The sequence below is a fragment of the Homalodisca vitripennis genome, chromosome 5 (genome assembly GCF_021130785.1).
Source record: "Homalodisca vitripennis isolate AUS2020 chromosome 5, UT_GWSS_2.1, whole genome shotgun sequence".
Taxonomy (NCBI): domain Eukaryota; kingdom Metazoa; phylum Arthropoda; class Insecta; order Hemiptera; family Cicadellidae; genus Homalodisca; species Homalodisca vitripennis.
The window spans coordinates 182,489,231-182,512,368 of NC_060211.1; the positions used below are offsets into that span (position 1 = coordinate 182,489,231).

Consider the following 23,138-nt stretch of genomic DNA (forward strand, 5'->3'; position numbering starts at 1 on the left):
TCTTATCAAACACGATAAGGGGGAGAGACGATACAGTACAAGGTCGATGGTTCTGATAAAAAGTGCAGCGGTCACAGACAGGATTCGAACCTGCGCTATCTCTGCCTCAGATTCATAGTGCCACGTCTTAGACCGCTCGGCCATCGGCACTCCCAAAGTAGAGTGGGCAGTTCCTCATCACCTGACCCCGTGCCACTGTCCTCTGCTCGTCTCCTAAATTAGTCCTTGCCCTGCGTGACGATCTCTATAAAACTTAAATTATTCCAAATTGGCGTGACATAACGAATAAAGACCGCCCTTCTTCGGTTGTGCTTTCAAGTGGAACACAATGTTAAAATGGAGCAATCGGGTTTTATTGGTTTGAATAACGATATTTTTATTTTTCGAGAAAAGTTTGACCATAGCCTTGTAAGATACCATTTCTGAAGCCAAGAAAAATGAACAATTTGTGATAAATAAGTAGCGGTAGCATTTGAAGCAGAATTTTGAAAAATTAAATAAGGCACAGAGAAAAACTGTTTTAGATAAAGGATATGAAATCTTTATAGTACGTTCATGAAAGACGATTGGAATGAGTGACATGTTTTTATTTACAACAAATGAAATTCTTATATAAAATTAAGAACACAAATTTTATACAAGAATTTTTTTTTTGTAAATAAAAACATGTCACTCATTCCAATCGTCTTTCATGTACGTACTATAAAGATTTCATATCCTTTATCTAAAACCGTTCTACTACCATTCTAATATATGTATATAATATTTACATAAATATTAGAATATTTATACTAATGAAATCGATATACTCTGTTTTTACAGTGCTTCAATAAAATGTAGATAAATAGTACATTTATTCTTGTGAATTTATTTACATTACACCTTGAAACAGTTCCCACCATTTCTCTAAGGAGAGGTTGGGATCATTTTACAATCTTGGTAGAGTTCAAAATGGCACTCCAAACCAATGGCATTATAACTGGGCAACTCTCCTCTGATCCTACCTTACCTGTTCTTCCAGAGACTGTAAGATGATTTACCATAGAATTCCGTGATAGGTGCTGTAACATTTATCTATCCATATCATCATGTATAGCTATGCCGGGAAGAGTTAGTTGATGTGATGTTGTGTTTAGCACCATTTTCACCTTCCGCTTAGTGTAGCGTCTGGAATCTGACACTGTCACATACTTGACTCCTAGAATCTGGAGTCATGTTCGTCTGAAAGGATCCAGCAAGACGGAAGCAGTGGAGAACCTTGGCAATACTACTTAGTACTTTACATAACGTAGATCAATGGTGAGAAGGGTTGATTCAATAAGAATGTAAAGTTCAGCTCCAGTTCACCTTCCACTTAGTGCAGCGTCTGAAGTTTAACGCTGTGACAGATTTGACTCCTGGAACGTGGAATCAACATCCATCTGAAGAGATTCAAAACAGTCGGCGACGAAGAAGCTCAATACTAAATCTCTACATCATTTCAACATCAGAGACACCTGGACTACAAAAAAGTGTAATCAAGATGAATTAGTGTTCTCATTGGGACAAATCTCTGATGTAGAAACGATGTAGAGAATACTTGGACAGTTTGAAACCTTAATTGTCATTCTTTTGTTGTGGATATTTAGGGAAAAGCCTGGGACCAGAATGCTTAGATGCTACCTGATCACTTTTGTTGCCTAAAACTTCAGCATATTACAACACATGTTGACCACTTCCTACTGAACTTTTTATAGATTTTAATAAGATTCTGTGCTTATCTCAGCCTCCTACAGCCATACACAGTATGCCTTGGATACTAATGGGCTCCGAGACTAAATACAATGCATTGTTCATTATCGTTTTATAACCACCTCTGTGCTTGGGCCCGCTCCAGCCTACCTACATGCATTAACATGCGATTGAATCATACAGGCAGATATAGCTATGACGTCATCAGTTCAGAAAGCCGCAGTAGCTTTGGTTTGTGTAAGGGGAAATATAGTTTAATACGGTTTATCTTCATTATTTCAAGCCCCAACAATGTGACACGAGTGTGAAAAATCTCAAGTGTCAAAAACGGGCGTTAATTAATCCTTTACGTTGTCAACGAGGCAGAGTTCGTTTTTGAAAACCTTGAATTAATGGATGAATTTATTGAACTGGTTTTTGTTTGCCAGAAATTTAAACGAAACAAACGGGGAAACGGAGGGGGAAATGAAAAAATGGTAGAATGTTCTAAGTGTTTGCTGTTTGAAGTTTGTTATTGACGATGGAAGGTTTGAAAGGATAACAGGATTTCGAAAATCTGTCACTGGTGTATGTTACAAAAAGTATAACACTACGTTTCGAGGATTGAAATTTACCCTCTTCATCAGGTTTAAAAAGACCATTAAAAACTAAAATATGTGGCAATAGACTGTCACTCAATGTTAAAATAACTAGTGAGACCTGACAATCTGCGTGAAGTCCAGGCTGGAGAGAATGAACCCCGTCCTGTAGTCAACTTTTAATAATTAGTGTTCTGTTTTTATTACGTGCATTCCTGACTTACGCATGTCACAACGCTCTGGTACTATTTGAAACACATAACTAATTATTTAAATGGAACCACAGAATGCGGGTCACAATAGGTTTAGGGAATGTTTATTTTAACCCAGATTGTAATTATGTGTTAGGTTATGTGCTGGGAGTGCCGATGGCCGAGCGGTCTAAGACGTTGGACTTTGAGTCTGAGTAAGAGATAGAGCGCAGGTTCAAATTCTGTCTGTGACTTATCAGTACCATCGACCTTGTACTGTATCGACTCTCCCCCTTATTCTGTTTGATAAGATCCTCGCACAGGCCAGTGGCCCATGAGGACGGCACAATGAGGAATAAGGCTTAAAAAGGAATTGGCTTCTCCTTAAAAAAAAGTTATTCACATGAAAAAGACATCAGATTGCAGATTTAGAAACGCCGTGTGTCACTGAACGATGGCAAATTCCGGAAAAGATTCTGTTTTCTTTCACAATCCTTCTGTCGTCAAAACCAAACTTCAAACGGTTGATTATAGCCTGTGTAGGCTTACAGGACCAAGCCAACAGTCAGCAGACTCCAGCCTCTCCTGCCCCGAGACTCCGGGGAGAACTCCCAAGCCCGCGGTGTACAGGAGGTGTCCGCGGCGGGACCGACACCGAGGCGAGGTGACAGCACTCCGCGGCCGGCCAGCTTGGGACTGTGCCAGTGCAAAAGTGAAACCACCTCTGTCAGTTAGTTGTGCAACCCGCATGTATCGAGGTCGCCCATGGAATATGGATGTGGCTTATTGGGTCGCTCTCTCCGGCGAGCCGCGCCGCGCCGCCACAAGTGCCGAAATAAAAAAGGCCCGGATAGAAATTTTGGAAATCCCCGCACCCGGGAAGTTGCGTGACAGACCGGAGTGTCAGAGGGTCTCAGCTTTCCCTGTCCAAAAACCCAATGAGTATCATATTTTGGCGATAAAAAACGTATCAAAAGTTTTACTTTGTTCGGAAAACGCAGGAACTCTATATATAGAAAAAAATCATTGTTGGAAGGTAATGTTGTGTTTTGTTTGGGTTGTTATTTCGTCCTGTGGATTGTAAAAATATTAAAAGAAAGAAGTATTTTAAATTATTCTTTTTGCCCTAATTAATAATAGTCGGAGTTTTTATTATGTACTAGTTTTTCATTTCATATATCTATTGAAAAAATTGAGCCAAAATTGTTACCCATCAGACCAATGTAAAAAATGTTTAACTTTCACTTCTACATCTACCTTACGACCCCCTCTATATAAGTCTTCCTGCATCAACAGGTACCAAGTATCAAGTCTTTAGGATCATTCTATGAAGAGTTGTCGCACAGACGGACGATTAGATAAAGATATAATTCGTTTATTATGCGATTTTCTCTTTGCCACGATGATTACCCCAGAAGACCAATGTAAAAATGTTCGAATTCATTTCTACATCTAATGTTGACCTAACAACTCCAAAATCAATAATAGTCTTCCTTGCATCAACAAGTATCAAGTCTCTAGGATCTTTCTATCAAGCATTATCGCACAGACGGACTAGGGATGGAGTTAACAAGATTTTAAGAGCGCCCTGATGGGATCCTTAATAATAGTGGGTAAAAATGTCACTTCCTTGAAACCAATATAAATGATCTTCGTAGTAAAAAATGGTGATGGTAAATAAGTCTTCTAAGAACAAGTGGTGCAGTTCTATTCCGATGCCGGTATTTGAGGAACACTTGCTGCAGTGGTGCATCACAATCGGGCTTCGTGTGTCACGTTAACTTCGCATTAGTTAGTGAATAACCCGGTCACTGTGGATGTGCCGTGGTCACGTAGGAGATGGCGGGGTAGAAGCTATTAGCTGCAAGGCAAGACTAGAACTTCCAGCCGTTCCAAAATTGTTCATAGATAGTAGTGACAAACCATCTAATTCACACATTTACCCGTATTCTTCACCCAAGATAGTCTGAAATACCCATTTGGATTTATACACAAAAAGAATTTCAATCAGCATTTGCTGTATGACCTTGAGTTTTGCATAAAAACAGAGTGACCTTGAAATCATATACACCTATATTATTGGTCACAGTAGTGTGGGGAGACATTTTTACCCAAAACCATTAAGAATTGTATCACTCATGTGTACATCTCATTATTTTTTTTACTTTTTCCTTAAGAGTATATACTCCCGTTGTAAAATTAAAAATGTATTTCCTTTACAACCCGAAATGCCGATGGAAAGACCAAAATGAACTCGGATGCGTTTAATTTGCACCTTCAAAATTAGAAAAAGGTTGTTGCATATCTTTAAATGTGTAATCAAACTTATGGATCAGAAATAAAGATGTCCAACAGAGCAGGTAACTGTTAATTGTTTGATAGGAAAACCCGCAATACCAATTATGAAATTAAATTAATATTTTGTTAAATTTGAATTCACGTGTAAGTAAGGAAGGAATGAGCTTGTGTATGGAATTTGAAAGAATTCTGACTAAACCTGAACGTACATATATGAACAGCCTACATATGACTTAAAGCTAAATTTGAACAATGCCAAATTCTAGAACTTTTATAAAATTCAGCCAGATTGCCCTGGAGCACGGACTAGAATTTAGCAGTTTTAAAATAACTTAGAAATAGCGCAGCGTGTTTGCATTCTTTTGGATTGAAGGCGTGAAAAATCCTCTATCGCAACATTACACCATCTTGGCCAAGTCAGTGTGAATCATTGAATGACATGGCATTAGCCTCCAGGTCCGTCAGTGTGAGAGTAGAGGTCATGGTTGTTTACAGGACCGAAAATAATCTGTAATTGTGCAAGGCCAAGCGTTATCAGTTTAAAGATACAAACATGTATCAAGTTTTCAACATTGGTGATAAAATCAGCCAAGATAAACAAACAATTCTTTATCGTTTCTTATCTAGACTTGTGTTGATTTTCCAGACTGGGGGTGATTTTCCTTCCAGTAAATAAATTATCTAAGGATTTCTCTCCTATGTTAGGATTAATTTTGTGCGGCAAACTAATTAGGATACTCTTGCAGTACAAGCAAATCAGTGATTACGTACAAACACAAAACTAGCAAATTCTCCGGTAATTGGTTAAGTAAGCACATCAAAATTAATGAGGCATTAGTAAATATAAAATAACTTGTTTTAGGATGAAAGAATGTTATTGTATAATGTATTTTTACAAATTAATAGTAACACATATACAGTAGTATCTTTTAGTTAAAAAATGCTTTTACTTAAGTAGAAATAATGTGTAAAAATAGTATGTTAAATAGAATCACAAATATTAAAGGTCTAGATTATTTTTTACGTTGTAGTAATAAAATGATAGAGAGAAGTCCTTTAAATATACATTTCTTTAACTTTTTTGAGCAGTTTAAAACCATATTGTGTATTACAGAGTGTTCCAATGCTTTGGGATTTTGTTCTACAGAAGAAACAACTGATACATGCTTGGTTGCTACCGGGTTGTACAAGCGTATCTTTAAAGTGGTCGTGCTCGCTTATGAGTTAACGGATTTCGTTGAAAAAGTACCGTTGGAATTGTAATGAAAACTTCAAAATAGTTGGTATTACCTATTTCAAATTTGTATAACCTATTTAAAACAGCTGATGCCTATCAAAAGACAAAATCTTAGTTGCTCCCGGCTTGTACAAGCACACCTGAATAGAATCGTGCTCGCTGCACATACAGTGATCGTGCTCGCTTATGAGTTGACGGATTTCTTTGGAAAAGATACTGTTGGAATTGGTATAAAAATGACTAAATATATGGTACCATATGGAATTTTTTTTAACGATACAATTTTTTGGTATTTGACTTTAAACATTTTAAACAGAAATTTTGAATCGGGTAAAAGGATTTGTTAATATTTAAAATTAAAAATCGTTAACCAAATGTAAATACAATTCTCAAGTTTTAACAGATCAGTATTAACTGATTCAAAACATGTAATTTTTTTATAAAAAACACATACAGACAGATAGATGGAAAACTAAAGGTTTTAGGACACACTTTCAAGTTTGTTGCTCATTTTTATGTGTAGAACAAAATCCCCCAAAGTATTCGAACACTTTTTACTTAACACCCACTTTTACTGAGTGTATTTTATACTTTTCAAGTGCATATATTAAATTTATTTTAGTGGGCGATCCTCATATAAACAAACTTTTTAATTATGACATTTCGACATTTAATTCTGAAGTATTATTGTTTGGTTCTACTGTCTACGTAAAACAGTAGTTCTTTCGTGTCTACTGTTTTAACGAGAGTGAATCTTAACTTTCGTTTTCGTCAAATCTATTTCCATTTATTTTGTCAATAATTAAAACCTATATCCTCAATATTCTCGCCAGGATAATACAAAGACCAAAATTAATTGCATTATTCTTAGACCTAGATTACAGCTCTTCCAAAAACCATTACTCTATTTTGGAAAAAAACAATTTATTTCCTTACGTGTCTCCATAAAGAACTGTACTGATGCTCCCCTTTTTACATCTGCTTGGGACCTTTTTCCTTTTTTATGAATGGTGAATATTTATTATTTTAGAGTTTTGTTACAGTCCTGTTGTTCATAGTCTCTCATAATTCTAAAAGCTGCATATACGCTAAAATAGATGTATAACTCGGTCCAAGACCTGAATGGTTCGATGCAACGAATTGTAGGTAGAAATAATAACACAACTAATTGAAGAATTTGGAAGTTATGGAAGAATTGCGTAGTGCAGGGTTACTTGGCATATACGGAGTTTAATTTTCAGAAATTAATCATTTATATTACTATTCAAATTGTTTATTGCCACAACAGAACATTAGTACATTGTTTTTGTGCAAGTCACGTGTTTAACATTTTACTATAAACATTCTAGTAGTTTCCTTAAAAAATAAAATGTAATTTGGATATTAAATAAAAAGTATTACACAAATAAACAGTTCAGTGTGTACAACTCTTAACAAAATCGGTGGTCATTTATCTTATCTCACTTGTGTTAAAATTGTATTGTTAATCAGTAACCACAACAGTCTTATCGAGGCTATAATAAACCCTCTAGACCAGATGACGTAGTCGAGTTTCAAATGTTAATGGAAAGTAAATGTTTAATGTATTGTGGAAATGACTGAAAACTTTAGACATAGAAAAATTGAGTTTTTTATAACTAAGTTTAAACTTGTTGACTGATAGGTTACCGTTGTGCCGGGTAGAGTATCCATGTTGTGATGATGGAAACTAATTTATGTGCTGGAAAACATGGATAATTGTACAAAACTAACTATCCCTCCTACTTAGTCCCCAGACGATCCTAAAAGCTGTTTTATGTAGAACAAAGATGCGTTCAAATTCATTTTTACAGCACAATACCCAGAATATCAAAGATATTTTCCTTCAAAGACAATATACCACGGTAGTCTTCTTCTATAGGTCGAAAGTTACCAATTTTATTGAATTTGTCACAAGTTTAACTACTTCGGATGATTCTGCTTTTACCAGTTCAGAACAATAACTGAGTAGTTGCGTTCAAAATATTATTTTAGAAGCGAAATTCCATTTTCAATTTATAAACACACAACCTTGTTTTCCTTGAAATCTGTTAAAGAATTTTCCCGTATGAAAAAAAAAAAACGATCGTCAGTCACGATAGTATTGGTGAAGGTCGAAATGGACGATATCGGTGAGTTGAAAATATGAAACGATAATTTTTTGTCCATATTATATATTTTCTATCTGAATACACTTCAAACCACATACTACAAGTCATATCACCATCAGGCAAGTAGATAGGGACAGAAATCATCACTATTAGGGTCTCTATGTCTGTGAATGGGTAACTGACGCCGATTTAAAATTTATTTACGTGTCTGGTTCGAAGCGAAAGATATGACAAAAGAAAAGTATTATTATTTCATATTTTAACCCTTTTGGTACTCTCTTATTTCGACCTCCACCAACAAAAGCGCAGCTGTCGATCGATTCATTTCCTAGGGGAATTTCTCAATCGATTCAGGTGTGTGCTTATGAAGTGCAATTAAATCTCAGCTCCTAGACTGTGTGTTTGTGCACCTCTTATTAGTGATCTCTGATCGTTGCCGATGGTATCATATAACTCAAATTCCCATGAAGAATATTTCCTTGGACGACTGGACGAAAAGCATGCCGCGAGAAAGTGGCCACTAAACCATTTCGGCAACACTGAGGCTGGACAATGTCAGTCAGACTTACGCCAGTCATTGTTCGACTGACCTTCGTTGACTCCAATTGGACATACGACACAGTGCGTTCACAGGAGTGACTGTTCCCGCAGAGGATATCTCCTACTGTAGCGACAACTGGACTAGCTGCCGCGAGAAAGTGGCCACTAAACCATTTCGGCAACACTCAGGCTGGACAATGTCAGTCAGACTTACGCCAGTCATTGTTCGACTGACCTTCGTTGACTCCAATTGGACTTACGTCACAATGCGTTCACAGGAGCGACTGTTCCCGCAGAGGATATCTCCTACTGTAGTCGATAACTGGACTAGCTGCCGCGAGAAAGTGGCCACTAAACCATTTCGGCAACACTCAGGCTGGACAATGTCAGTCAGACTTACGCCAGTCATTGTTCGACTGACCTTCGTTGTCCCCAATTGGACATACGACACAATGCGTTCACAAGACCGAGTGTTCCCGAATTCCTCCGAACTCGTCCGAGCTTTGACAATGTATGGTAATTTCATTTAATGGCTGCCTGCTTCTGGCTCGGCGGTTTTCTCCCATTGGCCCCCGTCCAGCACTTCAAAGACGGCGTGTTCGGGTTAAAAGCTTCATTATCCCGACGCGATGCCTCCTCAATCCGGTGTTTGGCTAGTTAAAAGCGTTCATCTTATAACAACAAACCTCACTTAGGGACAACGTATTTGTTCACTATGTCAAACTCTAGCTACGATTGTAGGAATCGTAGTAGTCCAACGATTAATCGAGTAATTACTACAAATATGTGCGTCAACTCTTGTATTATGCCAAATTTATGGATCTGTAAATTTTCGGATTTTTTATTTAGTTCGGAAATACCAAGTTGGTTTTACGTGACAAATTTATTTAATTCTTAGTCTTTAACGGAATTTGAAATAATTTAAATACAACCAACATACATTTTGCATTTATTAAAAAATGAGCGTACATCAATTTTTTGAACATCACATACTTAAAATCTTTTAATAAATGGCCAAACCGGTCACAACATTCGATAAAAATGCGAGGAATTCTCTAAAAAGAAACCATGCTGTCTTTCAAAAGGAAAGATATTTTTATGAATCATAAATTATGCCTACTTTAGGTTTCGAATTTCGAATCTTATAATGTATATAAAAATTAAATCCAAGAAAATAAATTTAATATTATTCCTGTAGTACCAACCTACAAACCCTTTCAAAAAATATTTACGTAGCCTACAGAGTACAATAGATATTAGCAGTTGCGAAAACTGGACTGAAAGGGTTAAGTACGTAGTATACTACCATCACGTACTTCAACTAAACTTCATAATACGTCTGTTTCCTTACTTAATGTCCTGTTACTCGTGCTTTTCTGCAGTTTATCTGAATGAGTTTTATAAGCACAACGTAAAATATCAGAAACGCAATAGACCAGTAACTTCCTGGAAAATACAGGGTGTCTCATAAACAAAGCGTTGAGCACATAACATTGTTATTCTGGCGCATTTGTATCATATTGCATAAAATGTCAAAAAACAAAGAACTCACAAGATGCCGCACCAAATGATCGCAGACGACGTAATTGATATTTTTCTTGGTATTCCGTCGATGCGTTACGTAATTGCCCATTTAAGATAATCTGCATAATATATTGGCTTCATTAAAAATGTTAGTAGTTTTAATATTTGTAAAACTTGCATCCTCAACAGTTATTTAGTCATCATGACTTGATCAAATACTCTGACATTGCTTATGGATGGATAATTTATTAAAATCTACTTTGTTCTCTGTCAATATAAATAACAAATTAACCACTTTTAAAGAATAACTAGTGTATAGAGAATTGATATATACTGAGTTCGGTAATTAGCTTCCAAAAATGGTAGGTAGCCTACATTCATATACCTTGGCGAGTCCCGGAAGCCCGAAGGCCTCCTTAGTCATAAGTCTCCTTGGTGAATCCCAGAATCAGGAGGCCTTATGATCGCTATTCTGTCGTTTCCCAAAAACCGGCATCCATAAGGAGTTGCTTTGTCTCCGACTTCGATCGGCCATAGTGGGAATTCGGAGGACTTTCAAAACATTTCAGACGTCCCTTTTGGCACGTGGGTTGACAATCACTATTAACAAGAAATCAGCCCAGTGCAGTCACCGTTAGCTGTTTCGACAAGAATGAAAAGTCTCCGAATTCTCAAAAGCACTTACTAGTCGACCTTATTTGGAGTACTACGGAATATATAATTCCTACTGATGAGTTGAAAGACCTTTCTAAGACGTGCAAGATTGGCCTTTAATGTCTAAGGCAGACAAGACGTCTTTAATCAAGAGCTATTTTGATCTGAGGGAGCTTGATCAAAACCAAAGTCACGTGTATGTCTGCAGTCTTGCCCACTGACAATGACATTTGGTGAGCTGAAAGGCCTCCCGAAGACGTGTAAGATCAGCCGTTAATGTCTAAGACAGACAAAGTGTCTTTAATCAAGAGCTCTTATGGTCTGAGTGGAGCTTGATCAGAACCAAAGTATGTCTGCCACATCCTTGCCCTGGTGACAAGAACTCCCCCCGTTGCTGACTAGGCGAGCCATCCTGACGCCGGCCAAGGGGTACTCTCAATAGAAGACCGACTAGTCGCATTAAAGGAGGACACTGTTTTCGGGAATCTGAATTGCAAAGTGGGACTTTAAGAGTCAACAGACGCCGGTAATCGGTTCGCGTCGGGAGTCTTTCCGATTTTAAAAGGTCAAGACTAGAACTTGTAGGCTAACTCTATAATAGTTCCTCATGGAATCTTCCAGACGGTTGTTTTTGAGTCCGGGCGGCCTCTCCGGGGCTCCACTGGCCGGCAATTTTGAAAGTGAAATGAACCGGTGTGGACAGGCACACACCTGTATTAGCACGTGACCTAGTACGCGTCCACCTGGCTGCCGGCATCAAGGCCGGCACTTCGTCAGTCGGTGAGGCGCGGCGTGGTAGAGGCCCATTCATATTAACTGCGTAGTTGTCTTCAGATAAAATTTGTAATTTTCTTTTAAAGTTTGTTATTGACGATGGAAGGATAACAGGATTGCAGACATTTGGCATCGTTATGTTACAAAAGGTATAACACAACGTTTCGAGGATTGGAATCTATCCTCTTCGTCAGTCGGTGAGGCGCGGCGTGGTAGAGGCCCATTCATATTAACTGCGTAGTTGTCTTTAGTCTTCAGATCAGTTTGTAATTCTCTGTTTAAAGTTTGTTATTGACGATGGAAGGATAACAGGATTGCAGACATTTGGCATCGTTATGTTACAAAAGGTATAACACAACGTTTCGAGGATTGGAATCTATCCTCTTCGTCAGGTAGGGGAGGTATTAATACATACACAAATAAAGAACAGTAAGTATAGGGTTCAAACGTCCCAAAAGCTGCTTGGAGTCTAGTCTAGGCGTTGTCACCGCACAGGATGCAAGTCCCGAGTACGCGAATCACAATCACATAATTATCACATGAGCACAGGTGCTGGTCTGAGGTGCTGTTTTTCGGGAGGGGCTTTAGTTTTAGTTTACGATTATCTTTATTGTATCAGAAAATGTTGCGTTTCAATACAACAAATAATATGTTTAGAAAGAAATTTACTCCTAATCAAAGTTTATTTAATTTTAAGTTCAGTTCATATGGTTTATATATGGTTACCTACGACACCTATGATAATGTTTTTTCATAAGACGCTTTTTTAAGCTCGGAGTTCATACAACATTTGAATTGAGTTGTTTTAGAGACAATTAACATTTTTAACGAACCAAATAAATTTTTCAGTTGGTTTTCACTGTCTGCTGTGAAATAAACTAGCAGGACGCGTGAATAAACAAAGTAGTATTGGATTAAAAGTATTGATAGGAGGTTCGCTGACGATATAATAATATGTTTTGGTTCTCTTTATCTTAAATTTACTTTTTGAGCCAGGGTATTAATAAACCCCTTATGTAAAATGACACAAATAGCAATTACCAATATCCAAAAATATTTCCCACAAATTTGTGTAGTTCAAATTTAATTTGTAGGTACAATTCTTCGTTTCGTGACTTTTAAAGTATATGCGACTTAATCCATCGCATGTATTAGATGTCCATTAAATTTCATACTAGTACCATTTTCTGACCTTTGCAATGTGTATTACAAAAGCATATTTCAAACACCTAGGTATAAAATACGTCGGAACTAAAAACAACTCATGTAATAATTCGATAAGTAAATAAATGCCATAGCACAAAAAAGCAAGTACGAAATGTGATTTTTTTCACTATACACCTCATATAGGAAATTATAAATACAGCTTCAAAGTATGGGTTTCCGAAAATATGTGAAAAATTGTTTTCAAAAGAATTAAACATTGATTTTAATTTGGAGTGATTGGAGTAACTTAAAAATAATTAGTATTAATTATTAATCAATTAACACCATATACATAAACATAAATGGAACCTTATAGCATCCTTATCTATTTATACTGTGTTTCCAACATTTTTATTCTAAGGAAACTTGTTAAACAAAATATGCATGGTTATAAAATTTAGTTCTTTATAGTAGACTTTATTATGACTGTGAATATGACGCAATTCACCAAGACACCTAAGGAAACACGAGTGTATTGATTTGATAACTCTTCAGATTATTAATAAAACCTCTCGAACAAAACGATCAGTTCTGTTGATAATCTTCCACTAGTCCTAACCTCAATCTTCGGTCACCCAAAGCGATAAGCGAAAGTCGCGTCAGCGAGATACAGAACTCTCGATAACTACGGTCGGAAAGGAGGTTATCGTCCAATAATCGTTACAAAATAGGGCAAAGTTGTCAAGTTAAATTTGTGTCCCCGTCAAACGAAGTCGAGTCAATCAGACAGATGATGCCGCGCATGCGCCCGGAGTATATTGAACTCTGCCGGTCTTTGCTCCAGTGAACCCACAGGCATCTCCAATTTCTCGTATTATACCGACTTGTTATTCGAGTGATACATTATTGATAGATGGGGAAACTGTACGTACAGCCTCATGAATTGCCCAGGCAGCACATGCTATGGCCGTGTCTCCCGGCGGTATAGCAGCACATGCTACTGTCATATAGCATTCGAGCAATACCGGTTATTAGCGTTTCAAAATCTTGACATGCGGTATTTTGTGCGGTAACGTAACACTTCCGACTGTAACCCTTAGGTTAGCCTTATATATTAGATTTCGTCAGTTGGTAATATGTATTATATAGGAGAAGGTTTCACACTGTTCATAGAGTAATGAACTGAATGATACTTTCACGTCAGAAACATATGATCGAATATCGATTTTTTTATTTGCATGTACATTCGAATCAATATCGATACAGATTAATTGACTTTAATCGATCGATTAACTTCGATCGATGCCTTTAACAGATTAATCGATCATTTTATTTACTTCCGTTAGCACTTCTGGCGATACTGTATTTCCTACAAATTATTCGAACTATTTTGGCCATCAGAACAAATACACTTCATTCGAATCACTTCTTGGCATTGGGGAACTATTCAATAATACAACTAGAATTAATTCCCTGAATATTCGCTTGGAAAGCCATACATTAAGAAATGTCTGAATAATTTGTTTCTGTAGGCTATTCTTCTAATAATTCAAAGACTTTCAATTTGCATATCTAATAACATTGTATACAGGGTGATTCATGAAGTTCTCCCCCCACTTCTACAGCACATTGTACTAGTAAAAATAATGAAAAAATGTTATATAAACATAGGCCCGAAAACGCTTCGTTAGCGAGTTACAGCTAGCGAAAGATTTCGCCTGAATTCCTGGGTAAAGAGTAAAATAAAGCCATACTGAACTTTTTGGAAAGGTGAATTTAAGTAAGAAATATCGTGGATTCTTATGTATTTTTACCTGATAAAGCTAATAAAATAGGTTTCAGAACTTTACCTGTAGTAGTTTTTGAGGGATTCAGGGTTAAATGCAAAAAATTGGGGCACGAAACAATGTTTTTTTAAGTTTTGATGTACAATAACTTTGTTAAATTGGTAATAAATACATAAAATCAACAAACATTAATTGTAGAGAATTTAATTCTGAGAAATTGATATAATCAAAGTCTAAAATAAAACAGAAATAAGTACCAAAAAATCGATTTTATTCAGTATAACACATTACTAGTTTTAAGCAAAATTAATCAGGTTGGGCCAACCGTACGCACCTTTTTTATAATAGATGTTCGAAAATGATGCCATCATTATCAATAAATTTTGCAGCACGTTTTGTGTATTGCTTTTGTTGCGTTTCTTAATTTTTTCAGGACTTCACTGTATCTGCACAGCCGAATCCATAATACGGGCAATTAATTCATTACGAGAATTCACTTTTGTCTTGTATACAATGTCTTTCATCCATCCCAGATGCAATAATCCAATGGAGATAGATCTGGTGATCTTGGTGGCCAAGGGTGAGGCCCTCCACGACCAATCCAGTGTCCAGGAAATTGATGATTTAAGTAAGCAGAAACCGCACGTGAAAAGTGGGGAGGTGCTCCGTCATGCTGCAAGTACAAATTTTGTCTGAGATGTAAAGGAACATTCTCTAACAGCTGCGGCAACTCTTCTTGAAGGAAATGCAAATAGAACTCAGCATTTAGGCGTCCAGGTAATATGAAAGGTCCAATCAGCCGATTGTGCAAAAGGCCACACCAGACATTGACGCTAAATCGGTGTTGAAAGTTCTGTTCCACTACCTCATGTGGGGTTTTCTTCTGCCCATGATGAGTGTTCATTGTGCAAGTTATTGACACCATCCCGAGTGAATTGTGCCTCATCCGTAAACAAAATACGCTTGTAGAGTTGATTATTAATATTCAAAAAGTAGCAAAACTCCAAGCGAAGCGGACCATCCCCCTAGCTGTAGATGTTGGAACCTTTTGTTTATGAAACGGATAAAATTTGTTTCGATTAAGTGACCTCCACACCGTTGACTGCGAAACTCCTATCCGCCTAGAAATATGTCGTGTACTTACACCTGGACTGCGATGAACAGGCATTAATAACAATATCATCATCAAGTTAGACAGCTCGTTCATAATTGGTTCTAGTACTTGGTAGTGATCCTGTTTCCCGAAGAGTACGAAAAGTTCCTGAAATTGTGTTGGTATCTGGAATCCTCCTATTAGGGTAACATAGTTCATATTCTTCTTACAGCAGCTCTAGCATTACCATTACAGTAACCCAAAATAAAAACCATATCAGCGTATTCCTCTGATGTAAATAAGTAAAGGCATTTTTTTTCGCTGAATAAACAATCGAATTATAACTCACAGAAAAATTGCATTTAATAACACGATTCACAGAACCCGATCTCCTGCTGTAGCTTGCAAAACACCACTAATACACAGTTTTCTAACGTAACAGTACAGAATACCATTGTTGATCAGCTGTTATTCGTGCGTTACCAACTTAGAAATTAATAAAACAAAAAACTGCATTTCGATGATTAGTAAACAATAATGGGAAAATGTTTGCTTCATTTATTTTCAAACATTTGATGTAAATTTTTATTTTAAAAAAATACAACGTAATTAAAACATATTTTTTATTTACAAACAAATTTATTTAACAGTTTAATCTTGTTTTCTCAATTTATCTCATCATTAAGGAACAAACATTTTGTTTTTGTTTTATTTTAACTAAATACCGTACGGTATTTCTTTACAGCTATTAATGTATTATACTGAATAAAATCGATTTTTTGGTACTTATTTCTGTTTTATTTTTTAGACTTTGATTATATTCAATTTCTCAGAATTAAATTCTCTACAATTAATGTTTGTTGATTTTATGTATTTATTACCAATTTAACAAAGTTATTGTACATCAAACTTAAAAAAACATTGTTTCGTGCCCCAATTTTTTGCATTTAACCCTGAATCCCTCAAAAACTACTACAGGTAAAGTTCTGAAACCTATTTTATTAGCTTTATCAGGTAAAAAATACATAAGAATCCACGATATTTCTACTACTAATTCACCTTTCCAAAAGTTCAGTATGGCTTTATTTTACTCTTTACCCAGGAATTCAGGCGAAATCTTTCGCTAGCTGTAACTCGCTAACGAAGCGTTTTCGGACCTATGTTTATATAACATTTTTTCATTATTTTTACTAGTACAATGTGCTGTAGAAGTGGGGGGAGAACTTCATGAATCACCCTGTATAATTAACCAGTGTTGAAGAAAATGAGTATGAATTCTATGTGTAGGCATATAATCCATTTATAATTCATTGTGGCAACAACGTATCTAAAGTTATTAAAGTGGAGAAAGCACAAAATAAAATTATCTAAGATCAAGTAGGCTATGGACTTTTAGTACATCCGTATAATAATCGTGCCTATAAAGACCGTTCTGGTTGTAGAACTCAAAGAGAAATAAAAATAAAAAATAATAGGATGTATAATGAGTGATATTGTATTTTTATTCCTGAATAAGTGGGCCAGGATAGAAAATTACCTGACATACACTAAAGCGAAGCAGTTAATTCATCATACATTTTGTCCTATGTTTTTGTTTCTAATAATAAAGAATCATTTGTTTGAGATTAAAAAGTACGACCTGAAAACATAAAATGGAACTTCCTTCAGCAGTTAACGTAATATACTGTAGCAGAGAATGAATTAGAAACATATGTAAAGTCACTAAGTAACCAAGCAATCCAGGAGAATATATATTAGCTAAACAGAGCACATATTGTACTGTAAACGGCGGAACACAAACCGACTAGCGAATTCTGTCGGAATCTCGGAGAATTACAGTGAATTTGTTACTGATTGACCGTAGCGCAATCTCTGTTCATGCCGATGAACCCGCTCTATTGGAGATAAGGAAATGGGTCGCATTTCGTCCCTAAAAATATCCTCCTTGTTTATAAGAAGTGTATATTCTGTGGAGTTATACTCTCCAAATTGATAATTAACTGACTCAATGACTTACCAGCAACATAAACTTGTGTTCCTTTTTAGCACCGAGTTCAATAACACTTGTGTAGGATATTATTCGTCAATTTAATCGATAGTGTTACCAACATCGGTATATTATGAACAATAAATGTATTGCTTGTGGTTTTTAAGGAATACAAATATAGAAATAGGCATAACCGACTGAGTAGAAAAATTGGAAAACTGTGTTAACGTGAGTTAACGTAAATGTAAAATGTTTAAAAAAAACTATGAACAAAATTAAATAGATCGTTTTTACAGAAATAGATTTAAAAATCAAACTAAAATCTCATAAAAGTATAACCGTTATGATGACCTGAACCTTGGTAGGAGAAATTGCAGTACCAGCATAAATCGGTTAGAATTGGCATATGGATAGCATTACTAAAGACTTTACGCTCATTAAATGTATTTTCACTTAATAGAAAATGTTGCCCTGCATTGTTATGAAGTATACGTTGTAAATTTGCACCTGATTAGACAATTAGAACGCCTACTAATCGGGATCTTACTGCTGGGCAAACCAGACAAACTTTTGGGTGTCTGGCGTAGACACGATGCAAGGAGTCCATTTAACGTCAACGTCAACGGACGTTGACAGTTACATACTTGACTCTTGGAATCTTCAGACGCTGCACCATGAGAAGGGTGAATTGGAGCTAAACTTAAAAGTCGTAGGTTGTAAATATTACATGATCTATATTCGCTAAATAGGTTAGTTTTCGCTGACAAACTTAATTAAACAATCAGACTTACACATATTTTATAATAACAAAACCATTTTGAACTAACGTTTTAGGATTCTACTTTGAAATCAATCTTCAAACTTCTTTTATTTACACAGTTGTAACTTCAAAGTTTTTTGTGAAAGTAACTACAGTCAAATTTTATATCACTAAGCTTAAAAATAATATAAGGATTTGTACAATAGTCATTTGTATTAGTTTTAGATAATAGAAACGAAATCACAGTCTATTAATCAATTATAAATAAAAATTCCGAAGAGGAAAGAGAGCTGCTGATCTCATTTCGTTTGTTCTTAAAATACTCCTGAGGACTATAAAAACCTTTCCCAGTGGTTTTTAAATTTGATTTAAACGTTTCTAAATTATTAGCATTTCTTAAAGAATGTTGAAAGGAATTGAAAATATTAGGTTTGTTAAAAATTCAATTTTGAGACAGGGAAAGACTAAATCGATCAACCAATTTCCTTGTGTCCAGTGTTTTAGTTATCAGTCATATTGAATTGAAAAGCCATAGTTTAAAACACAAAAACTACTATGTGATGGATGAGGAGGCTTTCCAGGGTAGAAGTACCACTTGATTGGAAGAACTCTCCGCTTGGCCAGCCCCCAGACAACCCTTAATTCCCTTCTTTGGTTCTTTGGTTGCAGAAAATCCTACTGAGCAAGTGAGCACTGTAGAAACCTCAGAATACACTAACGAGGCTAACATTTGAATCGAATGAGCCACTATAAAACCCAAGTTGATCGTTTCCTTGTTGAGTAATCTAGAAAGGCACCTCACGGCAAAAGTTGCAGAATTAAGAATTTTTAAGAAGCGAGTTAATGGGGAGTCCTACTTAAGATTGAAATCTAAACGAACCCACAGGAAATTTTGTAGAATGCATATTGTTCAGAATATAAGTGTCTATAAAAGATTGGTTCGGGATGTTGGCAGATTTTTTAAATGGAGTAATATTTGTTTTAGAAATGTTTAGGAATATAGCAGTAAGAAGTAATAATGCGTAGCCACAACCATGACGGTAAAGAGAACATCAGCAGTGAAGGCAGCGCATCGAACAGTTGTCTCATCATCAAATTGCCGATGAGGAGGCACGGTGCGGTACATTCATCTCTCTGGCGCAACTGCCAGAGGCCTGACGCTGAATAGACAGGTCTTATTGATGGTTGAGGAACATGTGAGCAGGAAAAGAACCATGTGCTTGGGATAAGGCAAGGCAAATCTATAAGCAAATTAAGAATATTGCCCATTACAAGCCTATCGGTTCTATGCAAAAGTCAATGCATTTGGCAATTGACTTTCAGGGTTCAAATCACAAATGAGTCGGAAGTAGATTTTATGGACTTGGAGAATGTTTATTTCTCCGGCCGGAATATCACTGGCGTATAGACCATATCAGGCGGAACGAGTACTCAAAAATCATCAAAATCCTACGGCATCATTGAAAACTGATAGATGAAAACTGTGAAAAGGTGGACTCTGAAAGTCCTTGCTACCTAATTTTATATCTGAATGCATTGAAAACTGATAGATGAAAACTGTGAAAAGGTGGACTCTGAAAGTCCTTGCTACCTAATTTTATATCTGAAGGTGGCATTAAATTGTGTTTATTGCTAGCGAAATTGTACAGTAACATAAATAATTGGGACATAATGGTTACCACACGTCTCATGGGTACACGAAAAGCTCAGATGATCAGATGACATTGGTAACGGTTGGGTTTTGTACCGTAGAAAAGAAAAAGCTTTGCTCTACTCTAGCTATTCTCTTTGACTGCCTATCGGACGTTGAAATGTTCCGCATAACGCGAGCAATCAATTTAAGTAATTGGCTCTGAAGGACATCCAGTAATGACAGTTTTGAACAATTTCAGCTGTACCAATATTGAAATTGAACGGTCATCATACTTCAGGAACGAGCAGATCACAATTTCCATCCTAGTGTATTAATGTTTACTCACTTTGGGCAAACGGTAAAACATTGTTTTTTCTACAGGAAGTTGGAATTATTTATGCACTCGGAGGCCGTAATGGTCGCAGAGATGTTTTCCATACTGTTGACCGGGATCCTGCATCCCATTTTCATACGATCTGTTCGTTCATTTTTAAATCTTCTCTAGTTTTCCAGTCCATTATCACATGTTTCGACAGGAAACAGGAATAATCTATCTTTTAGTCTCACGTGTTCAAGAAATCGAATCGTTTTAGTGAAACATTTATGCCCCTAACAAAATCAGAACCTGAAAGAACCTGTTCTGCAACCAAAGACTTCAAAGACTTTTAAGTAGTAAATAACTCGTTTAATAATTACGAGACTTTCTAACTTCTAAGGAATTATCCGTATACAGTTCTATCTTTTAAACTTATAATTTTAATTATTGTTTCAAATGTGGAAGTGTATTGAGTATGGTCTTTCAAAGTCTTGTCCACAAACACAGACCTTCATTCTTGCAAACCACATTTATCAACTCTTCAATAAAAATGAATTACACTTTCACTTTTCGATTATGTTTTCAAAACGCACTGTATATAACGAAGCATTCAGTGACCGTGTAAGGAGTGAAAGCCCTTGTGCGAAGACTTGTACTGTTTACTTTAGCCAGTAAAGTATTTGAGTTGTGTTGGATATGCCATTGACCTGCTTCCACTCGGACAACAGTGCAACGAGGTATTTATAGACCTCCACATTTCGCTAGACACTGCTCGCTATTTGTGTCCAGCAGTGCTGCTGCCTCTCATTCTGTTTTCTGTGTGACTCATCTACGGTTGAACACAATTTTGAAGGATGTTCATTGATGAAGAGCTGGAAATGGTTGCATTGATGAGTCCATTGTTGTCCAAGGGGAAAAACTATATCTCTCTATTCGTGAACCTAGTTGATATTTCTAGGACTGGACCATTATCAAATCCAATCATGAGGTATCAAAGCATAGTTGAATGATGGAGACAGTGGTATTTGAAACTACCAAGTGCCTCGGAGACAGAACTAGCGAAGTAAATAAATACATTGCAGTTTTGGAGCAAATGCTGATTTCTAACGAGTTGTTTCCTTCTTCTGTTGCAGATAGTGTACTCTTGGTATGCCAGAAACTGACACAATGGTAGCGCCATCACGGGGAGAGGAAGTGGTGTGGGACAAGCAGTTGACGAACGGTGGAGGTGCGCTCCTGGGAGACCACAATGGCGCCGCCATCGTTGAGACACCGCGCAGAAGTGGAGGAGAGCGAACAGGGGATGACCTCCAGTGCGGGCTGGGGGTGTGCACCCCGAGTTGGCTGCAAGTCTTCGCCTCCAAACAGGCCTTCTTGGTCACTTTCTGTATCACATGGGTGCTGCAAGGCATGTACTACACGTACTTCGTCAGCGTCATCACCACCATAGAGAAGCTGTTCCAACTGCAGAGCAAAACGACAGGAGTCATCATGAGCGCCACAGAAATCGGCCAGATAGGGTCATCCCTGCTGCTGACCTACTACGGTGGGCAGGGTCATAGGCCCAAGTGGATAGCCTGTGGGATGGTGCTCTTCGCCGTGGCTTCCTTCACGTGCTCCCTGCCGCACTTCATCTTCGGCCAACAGATGATGCAGAGCAGGGAGACCATGTTCGCCAACCTCGCGCCGTCCCACAACTCCAGCGTGGTGCAGCCCAACGTCTGCCACGCCGCGGACGTCACGGGCCTCTCCAACATGTCGGTCTACGACCTCGACGAGTGCCAGGAAGAAGCTCTCCAGGAGCAGCATTCTCAGACACAAACGACCAAGAAAGTGTTGGTGATATTTTTCGTGAGTCTGTTGGGCGTGGGGATGGGACAGACCGCGGTGTACACGCTGGGGATACCCTACATCGACGACAATGTCGCGAGTAGGGAATCGCCTCTTTACTTCGCGATCACCATCGGTGTCCGGATCTTAGGGCCTGCCTTAGGGTTCATACTCGGGTCATTGTGTACTTTACTGTACGTGGACTTGTCGGTGGACCCCGGAATCACGCCCAAGGACCCCAGATGGGTCGGGGCCTGGTGGTTAGGGCTGGTCTGCATCTCGGCACTACTCATGCTCGCTTCCCTCGCGATGTTCGCGTTCCCCAAAAGACTGAGTACCTGTAGAGTCGTGGCTCCTTCCGTGAAGAAGCGCGAACGCAAGAACCCCAGCCTGAAGGACTTCCCGAAGGCTATCAAGAGGCTGCTGAAGAACGACATCCTGATGTTCCGTACGGCCAGTAGTGTCCTGCACATCCTCCCCATCGCAGGACTCTACACCTTCCTTCCAAAGTACCTGGAGTCTCAGTTCCGACAGACGGCCCACACGGCTAACATGGTGTCTGGTGAGTTCGTTTGATTATTTGCAATTATCTTAATATTCTTAAGGTCGTGCAATGGATTTCGGGTTGAGTAAAACGTTTTAAATATAATAGCCACAATCCTTCAAGATACCCTTCCTGAATTCCAAGAAAAGAACCAAAAATGTTTTTCGTCACCTTACGAGAAATTATAGACATTTGAAGTAGTCAATTTGGGTCTTTTTATAATCAGACCCAATGGAAAACGTTTGATAAGGATTTCAAATTTCTACAGTAAGTATGTGAAATATGACCAGAGAGGGGAAAATCATCCTATTCATACTTTCCCGTATACCTATGCAGCCCTATTGCCATTTCATAGATTTTCACAACAGATTAAAGCCGTAAATTGT

The 23,138-nt window shown here is 37.5% G+C and overlaps 1 protein-coding gene across 1 annotated transcript in view; it reads left to right on the plus strand.

Moving 5' to 3' along the window:
* LOC124363291 (solute carrier organic anion transporter family member 74D-like) overlaps positions 1-23,138 on the plus strand; it is a 108,666-nt gene that overhangs the window by 52,360 nt on the left and 33,168 nt on the right. Inside the window, exon 2 of the mRNA XM_046818516.1 lies at positions 21,512-22,770. Coding sequence (XP_046674472.1) covers positions 21,528-22,770 — 1,243 coding nt within the window. The 5' untranslated portion in view covers positions 21,512-21,527. The remainder of the gene's footprint in view (positions 1-21,511; positions 22,771-23,138) is intronic.